Source organism: Carlito syrichta, unplaced genomic scaffold (assembly GCF_000164805.1).
Source record: "Carlito syrichta isolate Samal-C Ts95f unplaced genomic scaffold, Tarsius_syrichta-2.0.1 Scaffold314795, whole genome shotgun sequence".
NCBI lineage: Eukaryota > Metazoa > Chordata > Mammalia > Primates > Tarsiidae > Carlito > Carlito syrichta.
In genome coordinates, this window is record NW_007258891.1 from 227,374 (window position 1) to 243,945 (window position 16,572).

The following is a 16,572-nucleotide window of genomic DNA, read 5'->3' on the forward strand; positions in this document are numbered from 1 at the left end:
GATTTCATAAGATATCAGTTACTCCATATGAAATTTATTATCTTTGAAAGCAAGTTTTGAGAAACGCATCCCGCACTGTAGGTTTTCCAGCGTTGGTTACCATAGTTAAGATTTCTGCTTTTTCGTTTACGTGTTTGATTTACAGAAAGAACTTGGAAACAAGTTGCAACAAACCCGTCTCCCACGTGTCAGGCTCCCTAATGGGACCGAATCCCTTCTCCACCAACCAACGATAACTAGTCCAGTTCCTCTGGCTTCCTGGAGTAGAGGAAGACTTTGTCAGCTCGGGGACGACTACAAAAAGCATAGACGAGGGAAGCAGCAGAGCGTACGAAAGACAACCACAATGACCAGACTGAGTCTCACATCTTGAGATTTTTTAAAAACTCATTTCCATACCGACGAGTGTCAGTTGTCTCGTGGGTGGGGGTGGAGTGTGGGTTTCCAGGGAAGGGGGCGATCACAATTTCATTGGGCTACGGATACCCTCAGCTATGGAATTTACCGCGGTCTCTTGAAAAGTTCATCCCAAGGTCTAATCTCAAGCCTCAGTTTTGGCCAAGGAAGCCCTTCCCCTTTCACCAGATCCAAAAAACTTCCCACTCACCCCTCCCTCTTAACAAAGCGGCTCCAACAGGAGGGAAACAACCCCCTCCTGCCACACCTCTCTAGCGCCCAGTCCTCACCCCTTCACCTCAGACCAGCCCTCCTCACCTGTTCCCAAGACGCTGTAGCCTGAGATTTAACCCCTTCCGGCCCTCGAAGGTAACAGGGAAGACTAAAGACAACGCACCTATTGCGTCTAGCAATTCCGTTCCCCGAGGAAACGAGAGCTTTAGAACAAGAGTACCAGTCCCTTCTCGAGAGTGTGAACTTCCCCCTGCTTGTTTGTAGGGAAATCGGTAAAACTGTCGGGTTTGCCAACTCACACTCCACCTCCCTCGCTTGTGCAGGCATGCGTGGGACATTGACTCCAGGCCTGAGGGGTCTAAACCCAGAGAAGCCTCCGTGGGACTCCGACGTCTAGGCTACTGTAGCCGCTGCCAGAAACATCGATGAACCCTTACCTTCTGGTTTAGAACAGAAACTCATCCTAGGGCATATACAAAGAGAACGCTCCCTCCCATAAGTGAGTGACGTCCTCCTGCCCCTCTGGTCCAGCTGGCAAGGCATCACGAGCTCTGTCGTGACTACAGAGGTGGGCGCGGTGGAAGGCTCGGTGTGCTTCCCGTTGTGCCTGGCGCTCGAGGTGTTAGCGTACCGAGGCCTGGACAGTCCAGGCGAGGAGCGGGAGACGAACGGAGGTGGAGGAGATGGCGTCTCAGCCGCCACCTCCCCCGAAACCCTGGGAGACCCGCCGAATTCCGGGTGCCGGGCCAGGAACAGGCCCAGGCCCCACTTTTCAGTGAGTGTGGGATTCTTCAGGCTGTGAGTTGGGGGGACCGGAGCAAGGACTGGGTAGGAGGCGGTTGAGGCGGTTGTTGGGGGAGGTCTACCCTTACCCTTGCTGTCGGCTACCAGCCTTGGGGTGGGGGGTCGAGGTGGAGCTGGGGCGCCTACTCAGGGGGTGTCTTGTCGGACAGCTGTTTCCGACACTGCAGCTCTAGGCAGCGACCTTTTGGGGGGAGCTCCTGGACGCCTCTGTGGGTCCCTGTGCTTGGAAGAAAGAGGGGCGGCTTCCTGCCCCTTTCTGTTTACCGGACGTTTGACAGAACTGCCTGACCTCCCCTAACGCTTTAGACTTTCGATCTATAGCGGCTGAGAGCAGCATTTGCCCAGCCCCCGGCGCAGAGAGCAAAGTCTCTCGTGAAAGCTATCAACAACATCTCGAGAAGTTGGTGACAGCCCAAAAGGTTTTACGCAACCGGAACCCAAGCCCGTGTACACTTTGCCTTCTTTCCCAGCTGGACTCAGCTAATATTTCGGATTGAGATTTGGAGAAGGAACTTGAAAGCGAGAGTTTTAAATCTGAGGCCTACGGATGGCCTTTGTGTGGAAGAAGAAAAAAAAAAGTAGTTTCCTGAAGCCTATAGTTTTTTATTAGTTTTGCTTTTCATCGGTGTCAAATAGTTGTACAACTTTAAAAGGTTAAAACACACGGAGTTGGGAGTTGTTTTGTGTTTGGTAGACACGGACATCTTAATTCAGATAGCGTGATTCGAATGTCAAATGACCTACTATTGTAGGTTTTCCTAACGCATGAAATCCCCGACATGTTGGAATATATTTCTACTATGTTCTGAAATCTGTTTAAACGCTAAAATGCTTTAGCACAGTAACTACTTAATGCAATAATGATAGATACATAACAAGTAATTAGCTTTAATTACGCTGTGAAACCAGGGTGACATTATCTGCTACCTTTTTTATGACCCTTTTTTTTTCATTCAGACGACTTGGATGAAAGTGGACGAAAGAGATTTTATTTTTGCACCTGCTAAAGTTATGTTTATGTAAAATTAATCATTTCCCCACTTTTTTCATTATGAAATATTTTAAACACATAGAGACTAATAGAGAGTAACATAATACCTGTGGCCGGGGGTGGTAGTTCACACCTGTAATCCCAGCATTATGGAGAGGAAGGCAAGAGGATTGCTTGAGGCCAACAGCTCAAGACCATCCTAGGCAACATGGCGAGACCTCATCCCTATTAAAAATCCTGTCTGAGGCAGAAGGATTGCCTTGAGCCCAGGAGGTCTAGGCTGCAGTGAGCCATGATTGTGCCATTGCACTCCAGCCTGTGTGACACATGAGATCCCAACTCCAAAAAATAAATAAATAAATAAGAAAAAAGATAATACTTGTGTATTCACCATCCAACTTAATATTTGTCAGATTTGCATCACATTTTTTAAAATAAAAATTAGAGAAACAGTTAAAGTCTCCTTTTCTTCTTTCCATTGGTAATCGTTGTCCTTCTTTGGTGTTACTCAGTGTTTTTATTCTTTAGTACTTAGGTATGTGTGAATTATACATATTTTATAGCTAAAGTTTAAAAACATATTAAATGAGAATGTATCTTATATACTATTTATAATTAAATATTACTATATTATATATTTTATATATCTAGGTTTTTTTGGTTGTTTTTTCTGTAGCCCATTTTTCCATTGGCTTTATCTTTGCTTATCAGCTTGTAAGAGTGCTTTATTGTTGTTACTAATCCTTTTTTGTTTGTATGTTTTGCTGATATATTTCACTCTTTGGCTTGTCTTCCTTATGTTCAATTTGTTATACAGGTGCTTTTTATTTTAATATGGCCAAAATCATCATGTTTTATTGTTTGTACTTTTGCCTTGGCTAAGAAATCCTTTCTATCTAGATCAGGAAATTTTTTCTATTTTTTTTTTAATGTTCTGGCTCTCACATTTATATCTTTAATCCACATGGAATTGGTTTCATACAGAGATCAGTGTGAAGTAGGCAATCTAACTTTTTTCTGTGTGCATAACTAATTGTCCCAGCACCCTTTGTTGAGCAGTCTATTCCATCCTAGTTTGTAATGACATCTGTCTCATATCAAATTTTCCTAAATGTGTGATTCTATGTTGGGCAATTTCTGACTTGTGCTATTGGTCTGTTAATCCATTTTTATGCTAGCATCATACTGTCTTAATGAAAGAGTTTTATAATAAGTTTTGATATCTAGTATGTCAAGAGTCTCCACATATTGCTGTTCTTCATAATTTCCTTTGTTACACTTAGCCTTTATAAAAAGACTTATTGGGATTTTATTGGAACTGCACTGAATTTATGGGTCAAGTAGTCCTTCTGTCCATGAATAGTGCATAAACTACAGCAGATGAGAATTTTGGTCATCTTTTTTGCCTTAAATAATGTTTTATAATTACCTCCATGAAATTTCTTTCTCATCTTTTATTTTTTATTTCTAAATTATAAATTTTTTTGTCCCAGTTATAAATGGGCTTTTTTTTCTTTTACATTTTTGAGTTGGTTATTAACTGGAATTGTCAGAATGCTATTGATTTTTTCCAAATATAAATATGTACAGCATAATGTCAAACTCTTAATTTGTTCTAATGGTTTGGTTGAAATGCTTTTGAGTTCCATGTAAACAATTCTATCATTTACAAATAAACCAGAAGAGATAGCCAGCATCCTTGTATTGGACCTGACTTCCATTGGAATGCTTATGAAGTCTCACAATTAAGTATGAAGTTTCCTTTTTGTTTTTGGTAGATATCCTGTCAAACTTCTACCTCTCTACCTTGCTCAGATTTTTATTGTAAATCATTATTAAATTTTATGAATGGCTTTCCTGCATCTGTTGAAATAATTATATGTACTTTTTCTTTAATATGAAAATGTAGTTTACTGCATTAATTAACTTTCTAATTTTGAATTATCCTTGCTGGATGAACTTGTTTAGTTGTGAGTTTTTGTATACAATCTTAAATTCTGTTATAATATTTTAAGAATGTTTAAATATATGTTCCTAGTTGAAATTGAAATTGTCTTCAATACTTCTTTTGTTTGTTTTAAAGATGTGGGGTACAATTCAGGGTTAGGTATACAAATGAGTTTCTTTTTAATCAAAGCTTTATAGCTAGAGAAGTTTTTCTTTTTCTTTTCTTTTTTTTGAGTCAGAATCTCAGTCTGTTGCTTCGGCTGGAGTGCAGTGGTGGCACGCTAATGATCACTGCAGCCTCAACCTGCTGGGCTCAGGTGATTCTTCCGCCTCAACCTTCCAAGTAGCTGGAACTACAGGCACACGCCACCAGGCCTGGCTAATTTTTTTGATTTATTGTAGAGATGAAGTCTCGTCAAATTGCCCAGGTAGGTCTCGAACCCCTGGGCTCAGGCAGTCCTCTCACCTCCGCCTCCCAAAGTGCTAGGATTGCAGGCATGAGCCACCACACCAGGCTGAGAAGTTTTATTAATGAGTCTAATTTTTATTTCTTTATAAGTAGACTGTCTTCCTCTTAATAGCCTTCAAAATTTTATCTTATACAAGGAAGAATCCCCCAAAAACTGGAAGTATCTTTTAGAGGGTGAACTTCTTATAGTACACTAAGAATTTGTTCCTCCGGATCAAACGGTCAATCACAGTTTTTATTTGGAACTTTTGGTAAGGTTGCCTCATGATTTGCAGAAGAAGTGTCCCAAGTTGTGTCAAACAGGTGACTGGTTCTTTCACTATGACAATGCACCCTGCCCATGCTGAGTGTTCAACAATTTTTGACCAAAAATGGCATAACCCCTATGGCCTACCATCCCTATTTACTTGATCTTGCCTCGAACAATTTTTTTTGTTTCCCTGGATGAAAAAAGTCCTCAAAGGGAAACATTTTGCCAATGTAGAAGAGGTGAAACAAAAAACAGCAGAAACACAAAGAGGCATCAAAACTGATGAGTTCAGAAACTGTTTTGAGCAGTGGAAAAAAAGTGTTCTGATAGTTATATCAATCACATCAAACGGAGAGTACTTTGAACATGTAAGAATAATACACAATTTTTAAAACAAGTACGGGTTTTTTTGGGTTCCCCCTCATACCTTGGTCTTCTGTAGCTTTATTATGCTGAATCCAGGTATAAATATAAAGACTCAAACAATACTTTTTCCCTCTTGCTCAGTATCTACAGTATTCAATCTGAGGTATCATGTCTTTTTTTAATTCAGGAAAATTCTCGCAAAGTATACCTTTAAATATCATTTTATATATTGTATATGTACTATTTTTTCTATCTTTTCTATTAAACATAGAATATCAGGAATAGTTTCTACTGCAAATAACAATATCTGACTACTTACTGTGCTTTGGATTATAAAGACATTTATTGTTAGCAAGAAGTCTAGAGATCTGCTGTCTCAACATTGTCATCAAGGGGCCTGAGTTTTTCCTGGCTTGCTTTTTCTTCTTCTTTTTCTGCCATATTTCCATTTCAGCACTCTCCATCTTATTGCTCCTTTAAAAGGAATCTATCTACTTTCAAGATTTTTCTCTTTGGTTTTGTTTTTCAGCAATTCGTTAGGCCTCTGTGTGGTTTTCTTTGTATTATTCTGGGTGGAATTCATAGGGATACTTCAATTTTCACTGATGGCAGAAGAGCTTCAGCCTGTATTTCTTCAAATATTGTTTCTGCCTATTGTCTTTACTCCTCTAACTCAAATTATATATATACTCTATATTTTATTATACTCACTTTTCTGTATTTAGCCTTTTATTTCTCATGTGTCATTCCGGGTATTTTCTTCTGAACTCTCTTCTAGTTCACTGATATTTTTCTTTCAGTGTGTCTAATCTGGTATAAACCAATCACTCAGTTCATACATAGTTTTGAGTTTTGTTTATTCTTTTTTCTTTTTGGTTTTAGAATTTGTGTTAGGTCCTACTTTGTAGTTTCTGTTCTCTGCTTGAAAAATCACAATGTAGTCTTTTCTTTTTTATTATATTCAGCATAGTCGTTTAAAGTCTCTGCCTAATAACTCCATTATCTTGATCCCCTATGAAGCCCTGTGTATCGTCTGATGCTGTCTTTTTTTTTAAAACATGTAATTTTGTCATCATATAGGCCCACTTATTTTTTATGATAGCTGGACATTGTATATAGACAATTGAAGGTGATTTGAGGCCTAGGGATGGTCTCTTCCTCCAGAGACTTTTCCTTTTGACCAGAACGTCAGGCCACTAGCCACCTAGTGTCACTTTAATCCATCCAAAATGGTGGTGATTCAAAACTGGTTTCAGTTCCTGACAAGGCTAGTCTATTTCCTGTTAACTTTTTCACCCTCACTCCTAGCATATATTCCTTTACAGTCCCAGTCTGAAGTGTGGGGGTTTACTGTGGCCCTCCTCTTTAGGGTTCTGAACTCCAGCTTATGTCTACTTAGCTCAGGGAGACTGTTTAATAGGTTGGCTCAGCCGAGTGTGGTGGCTGATGCCTGTAATCCCAGCACTTTGGGAGGTGGAGGCAAGAGTATTGCCTGAGCCCAGGGGTTCAAGACTAGCCTGGGAAACATGACAAGACCTCATCTCTACAGTAAATCAAAAAATTAGCCGGGCGTGGTGGTACACACCTGTAGTTCCTGCTACTTGGAAGGCTAAGGCAGAAGGATCACCTGAGCTCAGCAGGTTGAGGCTGCCATGGCCGTTAGCATGCCACTGCACTCCAGCCTGGGTGACAAGAGTGAGACTCCAACTCAAAAAATAAAATAAAAATAAAAAGGTCACTTGGCTTCTCATTTGGTCAACTGCCTCTTCTGGAACTGGCTCCTAGCTAAATATTTCAATATATCTGGCTCCCTGGTTTATTTTTTTTTCTCCTGAATTTTGACTGCAGAATTCCTCAGTGCCTTGTTCTCTTATTTTATTTTATTTTTATTTTATCTTTTTAAGACAGGGTTTAGCTCTTTCACCCAGGCTGGGTGAGACCAGGTGATCCTGGCTCATTGCAGCCTCATCCTCCTGGGCTCAAGCAATCTTCCTGCTTCAGATACTGAGTGGCTAGGACTATGGGCAAACACCATGCCCAACTATACTTCTGACCTCAAGCAATCCTTCTGCCTTAGCCTCCCAAAGTACTGGCATTATGGGCATAAGCCACTACACCTAGCCTCTAATGCTTTAAACAGATATTTTTCTGTGTTTTTTTTCCCTACCTTTCTAGTTGTTTTCAGTGGGTTAATCTGATTTCCTCCACTACTATTATTTGAAGTGGGATTCCTAAAGTTCTGGATTTCCACTCTGCTCCTTAGTGTACAGCAACTAATTTTCTTCTTATTTCATAGTTGCAGGACGGGTCCTGTGACTGTGGGCATCGTATCTAAGATTTCTTGTGGAATTTTTAAAATATTTAAATGTTTTTATTTCATTTCAATTTTATTTCACAGATGATATTGCTTCATTTTTCTCTTTGATAGTTTGAAACATATCTAGAATCTTTGCTGAACTGTTGTTATAGAAAATTAGGTTTTCTTTGGATGAATTTTATTTTTAAATTTTATTTTATTATAGAGATATGGGGTACAAGTGAGCATTAACTACAAAAGTAGGTAGCATACAGGTAAAGTTGGGTCTTCTAACCTATCATCACTACCTGGTAGTGGACCAGGTAACCTTTTGTGTTGTCATTCCCTCCCCCCACCCACAGCAGTGCCCAATGACTACCCATCCCTCCCTTGTGTTAGTGTGCCTAGTGGGATGAACTTTATCCTTACTGTTTTTGTAGGCTTGGTTTCTTAGTGTTTTTATATCTTCATGTGTATGGCATTTTTGATATGTTCATTTTGAGTAGGAATTTTAGAGTTCTGAAAAAGGTTCTCTCCTCTTTCTCTTCTTTATTATCCTCTTTCCATCTAGTAGGTTTACTGTTGCCTCTACCTATTCCCTCTGCACCCAATTCTTATGTGAGAATCAGGTATAAAAACACTAGCTTCGGTAAAGGCTACCACACATCAAGTTACTCAGTCAGTTGTTGTTTCATTTCCTGGGTTTGAGGCCTTATCAGAGTCTTTCCCCCTTTCTTAGGTCTGTAACTTTCTGAAAATCTTAAACTATGGTCAGCAAATTTTATAATCTCTTTTTAGGAGCCACGCTCCCAGCCTCAGGCTCAAGCAATGAACTGGTTCCATTTAAATGGAGCACTTTTAGTTTTTGTTATTTCATAGACGCCTCCATCTTGGCTGTCACTGCCTGATTCCAGCCTAGAATTGGTCGGCCTAGAGCTTTAGCCCTTTTCGCTATCTTACATTTCTGTTTAGTTGTTCCATAAATACCAGGGGTGCCAAAAAAATGTATACACATTTTAAGAGCTGTTATCTAAGTATTACTTTTAGTCCACCATGATCAGAAGTATCTGGACACTGATGGTAAAGACTTTGAGCACCTCTTGAAATTGCAGAAGTTAAACGTGACTTGTATTCATCTTTTGTTATCAGTATATATTGAGTATTACAATTTTAATAGTCTTTTCCTTTTTTTAAAAATGCATATACTTTTTTTTGTACCCTCTGTATATTCCTCTTATAGTAAATCTAGATAATGCCTGTTTGTTTTTCTCTGAGTTTTCTCTATTATTGCTCCTACTCAGAAGCAGAACTGTTTCATCACAGCCTGAAATGTACTATACTACTTGGCAGTCCAGTGACCCCTTTTAAGTTTTGTTCCATTTTTTAATATTAGATCCAGGAAAAGAAAAAAGAAGTAATAGAATTCTGGTATCTTGCTTACAGTATTATGATGCAAGTCTATTGAAACTTTAGCCTGGATTAGAAAATTATCATTTTGTAGTTCCACATCTAATATTTGATTTAGGCAAAGATCGAATGGATGCTAAACCATCAAATGAACAACTGTTGGGAAATTGAATATTTGTGTGGTACCAAAGTCATCCCATAGACTGTATACTAATTACAAAGGAAATATATATATTTTAATGAAAAGATCTGAAAGTTATCACCTTAAATTATCAAACTTAGAATCTCAAATGAGGCAATCTGGCATTATGTGCCACCTGATATAATACAATATGAAGTAAACATCATCAACCATGAATTAGTCTTGCCAAAAACATAGAACCTGATTCTAACCAAACATTTAAATGTAATCTTAGTTTAACAGGAAATAGTGTAGAGGTACAAGCTAAACCACGCTTTGGGGAAACACAAATCCAGAGTGTAGGACATTTCTAGAAAAAAACTAGAGGGATGACTCAGAAAGTCAGGGACATGAAAAAAATGGGACTGTTCTATTTAGAAGAGATGAGGAGACAAAACTGAATACAATTGTGAGTTTTAATGAATTTTTGTTCAAAAAGCAGTTTTGAAAGACATTTTGACTCTTAATTCAAAGCTCAATAATTTTAAAAATGCAGAATAAAAAGGCCAATTTAAAATGGACAAAGTATCTCAATAGATATTTCTCCAAATAAGGTTTCAAAATGACCAATAAGTACATGGAAAGATGCTCAACATCATTAGCCATCAGGGAAATGCAAGACAAATCTACAATGAAATATCACCTCATACGCGCTAGGATGGACATAATAGAAAAGATAATAAAAAGTGTTGCCAAGGATGTGGAGAAATGTAAAATGGTACAATTGCTTTTGAACATAGTCTGGGAAATTTCTCAAAAGTTCAAAACATAGACTTTCCATATAACCCAGCAATTTTACTTCCAGATATATATCCAAGAGGTATGAAAGCATATGTTCACATAAAAACTTATACATAAATAGCAGCATTATTTGTAATAACCAAAAACTGGAACTAGCTCAGATATCCAACTGATGTGTAGATAAGTATAATTTGGCAATAAAAAGGAATGAAATATAGCTGGCCTTCCTCCTGTTACTGGGGATCAAAAATAATTTGGAAAAAAAGTTGTGACTGAACATGTACAGACTTTTTTTCTTGTTGTTTCCTAAACACTACAGTACAACAACTATTTACAAAATATTTATATTACATTAGGTAGTATAAGTAATCTAGAGATTATTTAAAGTATATAAGAAGGCCAAGGTGGGCGGATCATTTGTGGTCAGGAGTTTGAGACCAGCCTGGGCAATATAGCTAGACCCTCATCTCTACAAAAAAAGTAAGAAAAGAAAAGAAAAAAATCTGCCAGGCATAGTGGTGCACACTTGTAGTCCTAGCTTCTGGAGAGACTGAGACAGGAGGACTACTTGAGCCTAGGAGATTGAGGCTGCAATGAGCCATGATCTTGCCACTGCATTCCAGCCTGGGCAACATAGCAAGACCCTATCTCAAAAAAATATATATACTATATGAGCAGATGTATATAGGTTATATGTAAATACGCCATTATTTTATATCAGAGAATTGAGCATCCATGGATGTTGGTGTTGGAAGGACGTTTTGAAACCATTCCCCCACAGACTACCATAGGGATACATGCTACAGTATGAATGAAGTTAGGAAGCATTATGCTATATGAAAGAAGCCAGTTACAAAATACATACAATGTATGGGTCCTTTACTGTAGATCTTCATTATTTTCAAATTGATCTACTTACTAAACTTACTAAACTAAATGCTACAAACAGTTGTCCTTTTCACCATCTGTTTAGTGTGAAGTTGTTCACATTTTTATGGTGATTTGCTATTTTAAATGGCCCCCAAGCATAGTGCTGAAGTGCTATCTAGTATTCCTAAGCCCAAGAAAACTGTGATGTGCCTTACAGAGAAAATACAGGTGTTAGATGAGCTTCTTTCAGGCATGAGTTACAGTGCTGTTGGCCATGAGTTGTTAATGAGTTAACAGTATACATTAAGTAAAGTGTCTTTAAACAGAAACACACATAAAACAAGTAAGTATATGTATTGATGGTTGGTGAAGATGTTGTGACCAAAGACTTGCAGGCACCTAAACTTTTGTTTTGCACAGGAGCAGTGATTTGGTATTTGCTAATTCAGAGTTCACAGCAACTTTACAGAACATAACTGTCTTAAGTAATAAGAATCAACTATATGTGAAATATACAGAATAGACAAACTTATAGAGAAAGTAGATGAGTGGTTACCAAGGATGGGGGGATGGGAAGTAGGGGAGTTGCTGCTAATGAACATGGGGTTTCTTTTTTGAGGTGATGAAAATGTTCTGGAATTAGATACGGTGATAGGTGCACAGCTCTGTGAATATATTAAAAATTGTTGAATTTTAAAGTCTAAGTTTAAAATTTTATGATAGGTGAATTTTATCTCAGTAAAGTTGTTTAATTAAAGGCATTTGAGGGATATAGATAAGTTCTGAATGTCAGTTGAATAATAGGTGATTCAGAACTATTGTTAATTTTCAAAGATGGGATAATAGCATTATGGTTTTGCATGAAATATCTTTTTTCTTAGGAAATGCATGCTGAGGTATTTAGGGGTAATGTATTAAGTCTAGGAGTTAATTTCAAATGGTTCAGCAATTTATAAAAGACTTGAGAGTAAGAGAAAGCAAATGTGGCAACACTGATAGCAGTTGCTAGATCAAAATAAAGTTGGGGAAGGGAGACTTTGCACATTTAACATTGAGAACACATCATTTGTCCTTCTAAGTTGTAGACCTAGTTAGTTGTTCATTTATACAGGTTGTAATAAAAAGCAAGAATATACCACGGGTACTGGATGCACTTATGTGTGCCACAAGCAGAAAAGAATAAGAGAAAAGCTTTTTTATCTATTGAATGTTTAAATTCTCTGTAATTTTTAAAAAGTAATGTATTCTTTACAATTTATGAAGCAGTGCAATGCTGTATAATAATGCATATTAATAATTTTTATGCATGTGCATTAAATATTAACTAATGAGAAACTCCAGCACAGTGTTTATGTCAGTGCCTTGTATATGCTAATCCCTATGGTAGGTAATGGAGAAACAAGGAAACATCTTATGTCCATGAGTTTACCTGTGGTAGAAGAGGCAGACGTGTAAACAAATTGAATTCATAATTAAAACCTTTTCCACTAAGATAATTCCAGCTCTATATGACTTCACTGGTGAATTGTACAAACTTTTAAAGAAGAAATAATTACACAGACTTTTTCAGAAGCTAATAGAAGAGGAACTACTAAATTTGTAACAAACCTACAGTAAACATAATTTGTAGTGACATGTTGAAAATTTCCCCTTGAGGTCAGGAATAAGACAAGGATATCAGCTATCACTTCAAGGTATTGCACCTTGACGAGAAGTGAGGTGGATGTCTTATCACTTCTAGTCAAGGTGCAATACCTTAATAATAAAAGCTGTAAAATTGAAAAGAAAGAAATAAGCCTGTTATTATTCATATACAATGTGACTGCAGATCCTTAAGAGTCTAGAAAATGCAAGAGGATAATTCAAAATAAGGCTACAAAATAAGAATACAATGACCATATATAAAAGAATCAGTTATTTTGATATAATAGCAAGAAAGTAATTTTAGAAAGATACAACTTACAAAAGAAAAAAGGAAAGATTCCACTTACAGTAGGATAAAAAGTTAAATGTATAGGGATAAATGTAAAGTGAAACCTCCACACAATGAACTATAAAACATTGAGACTCGGTTAAGTGATTTTTCTTGGAACATTGAGAATAATCTTTTTTTTTTTTTTTTTTTTTTAAACAAAGTCTTGCCCTGTCGCCTAGTCTGGAGTGGTGAGATCATAGCTGACTGCAGTCTCAATCTCTTGGGCTCAAGTGATCCTTCTGCCTCAGCTTCCCAAGTAGCTGTGACTACAGGCATATGGCCACCACATCCTGTGAATTGTTTTTATTCTTTAGAGACTAGGGTCTCACTGTGTTGCCCAGGCTGGTCTCAAACTCCTGGTCTCAAGTAGTCCTCCTGCCTCAGCCTCCTGAGTAGCTGGGATTGTAGGTTTGAGCTACCACACCAGCAAAAAATGTCTTTAAAGGACCTAAATAAATTGAGCATTTGTTGTGTTTATGAATTGCGACTACCAATATTATAAAGATGTTGATTTACTTCAAGTTAATCTGTAGATTCAATGTAATCCCAAACAGAATCTCAATAGGGTTTTTTGAGAGTAAGGGTATAGAACTTGAAGCTCTCATTATGAAATTTATATGGAAATACAAGGATCAATAGCCAAGACATTCTTGAAGACTAAGAGCAATGTGGAAGGACTTGTTTTATTGGATATTAAGTCCTATTATAAAACTATAGTAATTACAGTAATGCCATTTAGGTGCAAGGATGGACAAATATCTAGTAACTAACCTTGAGAAAATGGATGAGTGTCTTAAAAAAGTAACCACAGGATAAAGATAATACAGTCACATAATATGTGATAATACAATCACTTTACAATGTTTTGGTCAATGACAGAACACATATACAACAGTGGTCCCATAAGATTATAATACTGTATTTTCACTGTACCTTTTATGTTTAGATAAGTTTAGATGCACAAATACTTACCAATGTGTTACAATTGCCTACAATATTTAATATAGTAATAAGTTGTACAGGTTTGTAGCCCAGAGTAATAGGTATACCATATAGCCTAGGTGTGTAGTAGGCTATACCATCCTAGATTTATGTAAGTAGACTCTGTGATGTTTGAACAATAACAACATTGCCTGACATTGCATTTCTCAGAAAATATTCTTGTTGTTAAGTGACACATGACTCTATTAATAATGCCAGCATAAATAAACAAGAAAATTGCAGAGTTTAATCAGCTATTTTATCTTACTCATTTTGTCTTAACAATGATATTCTAAGCATCTGAATATTAGAAATTATTCTTTTTTAATTAATTTATTTTTTAGAGACAGAGTCTCGCTCTGTCAACTTGGTTGGAGTGCAGTGGCTTGATCATAGCTCACTGTAAACTTGAACTCCTGGGCTCAAATGGTTCTCCTGCCTCAGCCTCCCGAAACATTGGGATTACAGGCATGAGCCACCACACCCAGCCCTATTCTTTATTCTCTTTTTTTTTAATCGGAGTCTCACTCTGTCACCCAGGCTGGAGTGCAGTGACTTGCTCACAACCACCTCAGCCTCTACCTACAGGGCTCAGGGTATCCTTCTGCCTCAGCTCCCAAGTAGCTGGAACTACAGGCATGTACTACCACACTCAGTTAATTTTTTAAAAATTTATTGTAGATACAAGGTCTTGCCAAATTGTCCAGGCTGGTCTCAAACCCCTGGACTCAGGCAGTCCTCTAGTCGCCACCTTCCAAGTGCTGGGATTACAGCATAAGCCACCATGCCTGGTTTATTCTTTATTCTTAAAACATCTTCAGTAGAATCTGTCATGGTACTAGGCATATAGGAGATGTTGAATAATTACTTTGAATTGAATTGATTGTGTACTTAAGTAACCATTTTGAACCCTTTTTTGGTTTTAGATCTGCTGATTTGGGTCCTACTTTAGTGACAAGACCTGGACAACCAACACTTACCAGAGTGCCCCCACCTATTCTTCCAAGGCCATCACAGCAGGCAGGAAGCAGCAATGTGAACACTTTCAGACCTGCTTACAGCTCATTTTCTTCTGGATATGGTGCCTATGGAAATGCATTTTATGGAAGCTATAGCCCTTATAGTTATGGATATAATGGGTTGGGGTATAACCGCCTCCGTGTAGATGATCTTCCACCCAGTAGATTTGTTCAGCAAGCTGAAGAAAGCAGCAGAGGTGCATTTCAGTCCATTGAAAGTATTGTGCATGCCTTTACCTCTGTCAGTATGATGATGGATGCTACCTTTTCAGCAGTCTATAACAGTTTCAGGGCTGTATTGGATGTAGCAAATCACTTTTCCAGATTAAAAATACATTTTACGAAGGTTTTTTCAGCTTTTGCATTAGTTAGGACTATACGGTATCTTTACAGACGGTTACAGCAGATGTTAGGTTTAAGAAGAGGCTCTGAGAATGAGGACCTGTGGGCAGAAAGTGAAAGAACTGTGGCGTGCCTTGGTGCTGAGGACCGATCAGCTAACTCAGCAAAATCTTGGCCAATATTCTTGTTCTTTGCTGTTGTCCTTGGTGGTCCTTACCTCATCTGGAAACTGCTGTCTACCCACAGTGATGAAGTAACAGGTAAGAGAACAGTAAGTGAATGGGTTCAGAACCATATAATAATCTCAAATTTTAAGAATAGGTTTGTTAAATTAGCTTGCTTTCTATTCATTTGTATTTACTGTTTTGACCCAGTTATATTTTAATTTAGGAGCTTCAAAACTGAAAGAGGAATATATCACAGAAACAGATTTGCTGGTTTATTTATTGTTAGTTCAGTTTAACAGTATATATTGTCTTACTATTTACAAGGTACAGAACTTGGTGCTGTGGAGGATACAAAGATACACAAGGGCATAATCTCTATCTTTCTAAAACGTAGTGGGAGAGAGAGGATTAAGAAACATAGACAGGTAATTATGATGAGGCAGAAAGAGTGTGGTAAGGAATATGACAATTGTGAACAGACATAAGGTTTCTTGAGCCTTTTTTAAAATATGCAAGACACTGTTAGATATATTGTGTATTTTATCTCATTTAATTATTTCAATAACCCAGAAAGATAGGAATTATCCTCATTTTACAAATGACAATACTGAGGTTTAGAGAACTCACTCAGGGTCACATCTTTAATAAGGCATAATCATAAACAAAAGTAGAACTGCATAACTGTTAAGCCCGTCATCTATCAACTGGTACAGAGTACTAGCTCATTTTAGAAAAGTGAGCCTAATATTTTTGGCAATGGTATCCAGGAAGAAATGGCATCTGAATTAGATTTTTTAAAGATGGGTAACCTTTCATCCTTTGTTAGATAAGGAAACAAAGACTGTCAAACGGATGGACCAGCTTAGGAACAAAAATATGAGATATGTTCAGCAGTTGTCCTATAGTATTGCATAAAAGGATATTACTCTAAGAAATAATGCTGAGAAGTTAGGTTGGAGCTAATAGTAGAAGACCTTGCCATTATGAGCCTTAATCTTCGTGTATTAAGGAATGGATGGGTTTTTGATAGTTTGTATATGTTTGTTTTTAAGCAGGTTGTGGCAAACATATAAAACAGTTTTTTGTTTGTTTGTTTGTTTTTTGAGTTGGAGTCTCACTCTGTCGCCCAGGCTGGA

The 16,572-nt window shown here is 37.7% G+C and overlaps 2 protein-coding genes across 3 annotated transcripts in view; one reads left to right on the top strand and one right to left on the bottom strand.

Moving 5' to 3' along the window:
- The window catches only part of PUS10 (pseudouridylate synthase 10), an 87,702-nt gene extending 86,934 nt beyond the window's left edge, over nt 1–768 (bottom strand). The window contains exon 1 of one of the 2 annotated variants that reach the window (XM_008071965.2): nt 715–768. The gene's annotated coding sequence lies outside the window, so the exon portion shown is untranslated. Of the gene's footprint in view, nt 1–705 lie in introns of both variants that reach the window. The other variant, XM_008071964.2, reaches the window with a different exon arrangement.
- Nucleotides 769–1,093: 325 nt separating this feature from the next.
- Nucleotides 1,094–16,572, top strand: part of PEX13 (peroxisomal biogenesis factor 13) — a 25,614-nt gene continuing 10,135 nt past the window's right edge. The window contains exons 1-2 of the mRNA XM_008071966.2: nt 1,094–1,405; nt 14,835–15,529. Coding sequence (XP_008070157.1) covers nt 1,314–1,405; nt 14,835–15,529 — 787 coding nt within the window. The 5' untranslated portion in view covers nt 1,094–1,313. The remainder of the gene's footprint in view (nt 1,406–14,834; nt 15,530–16,572) is intronic.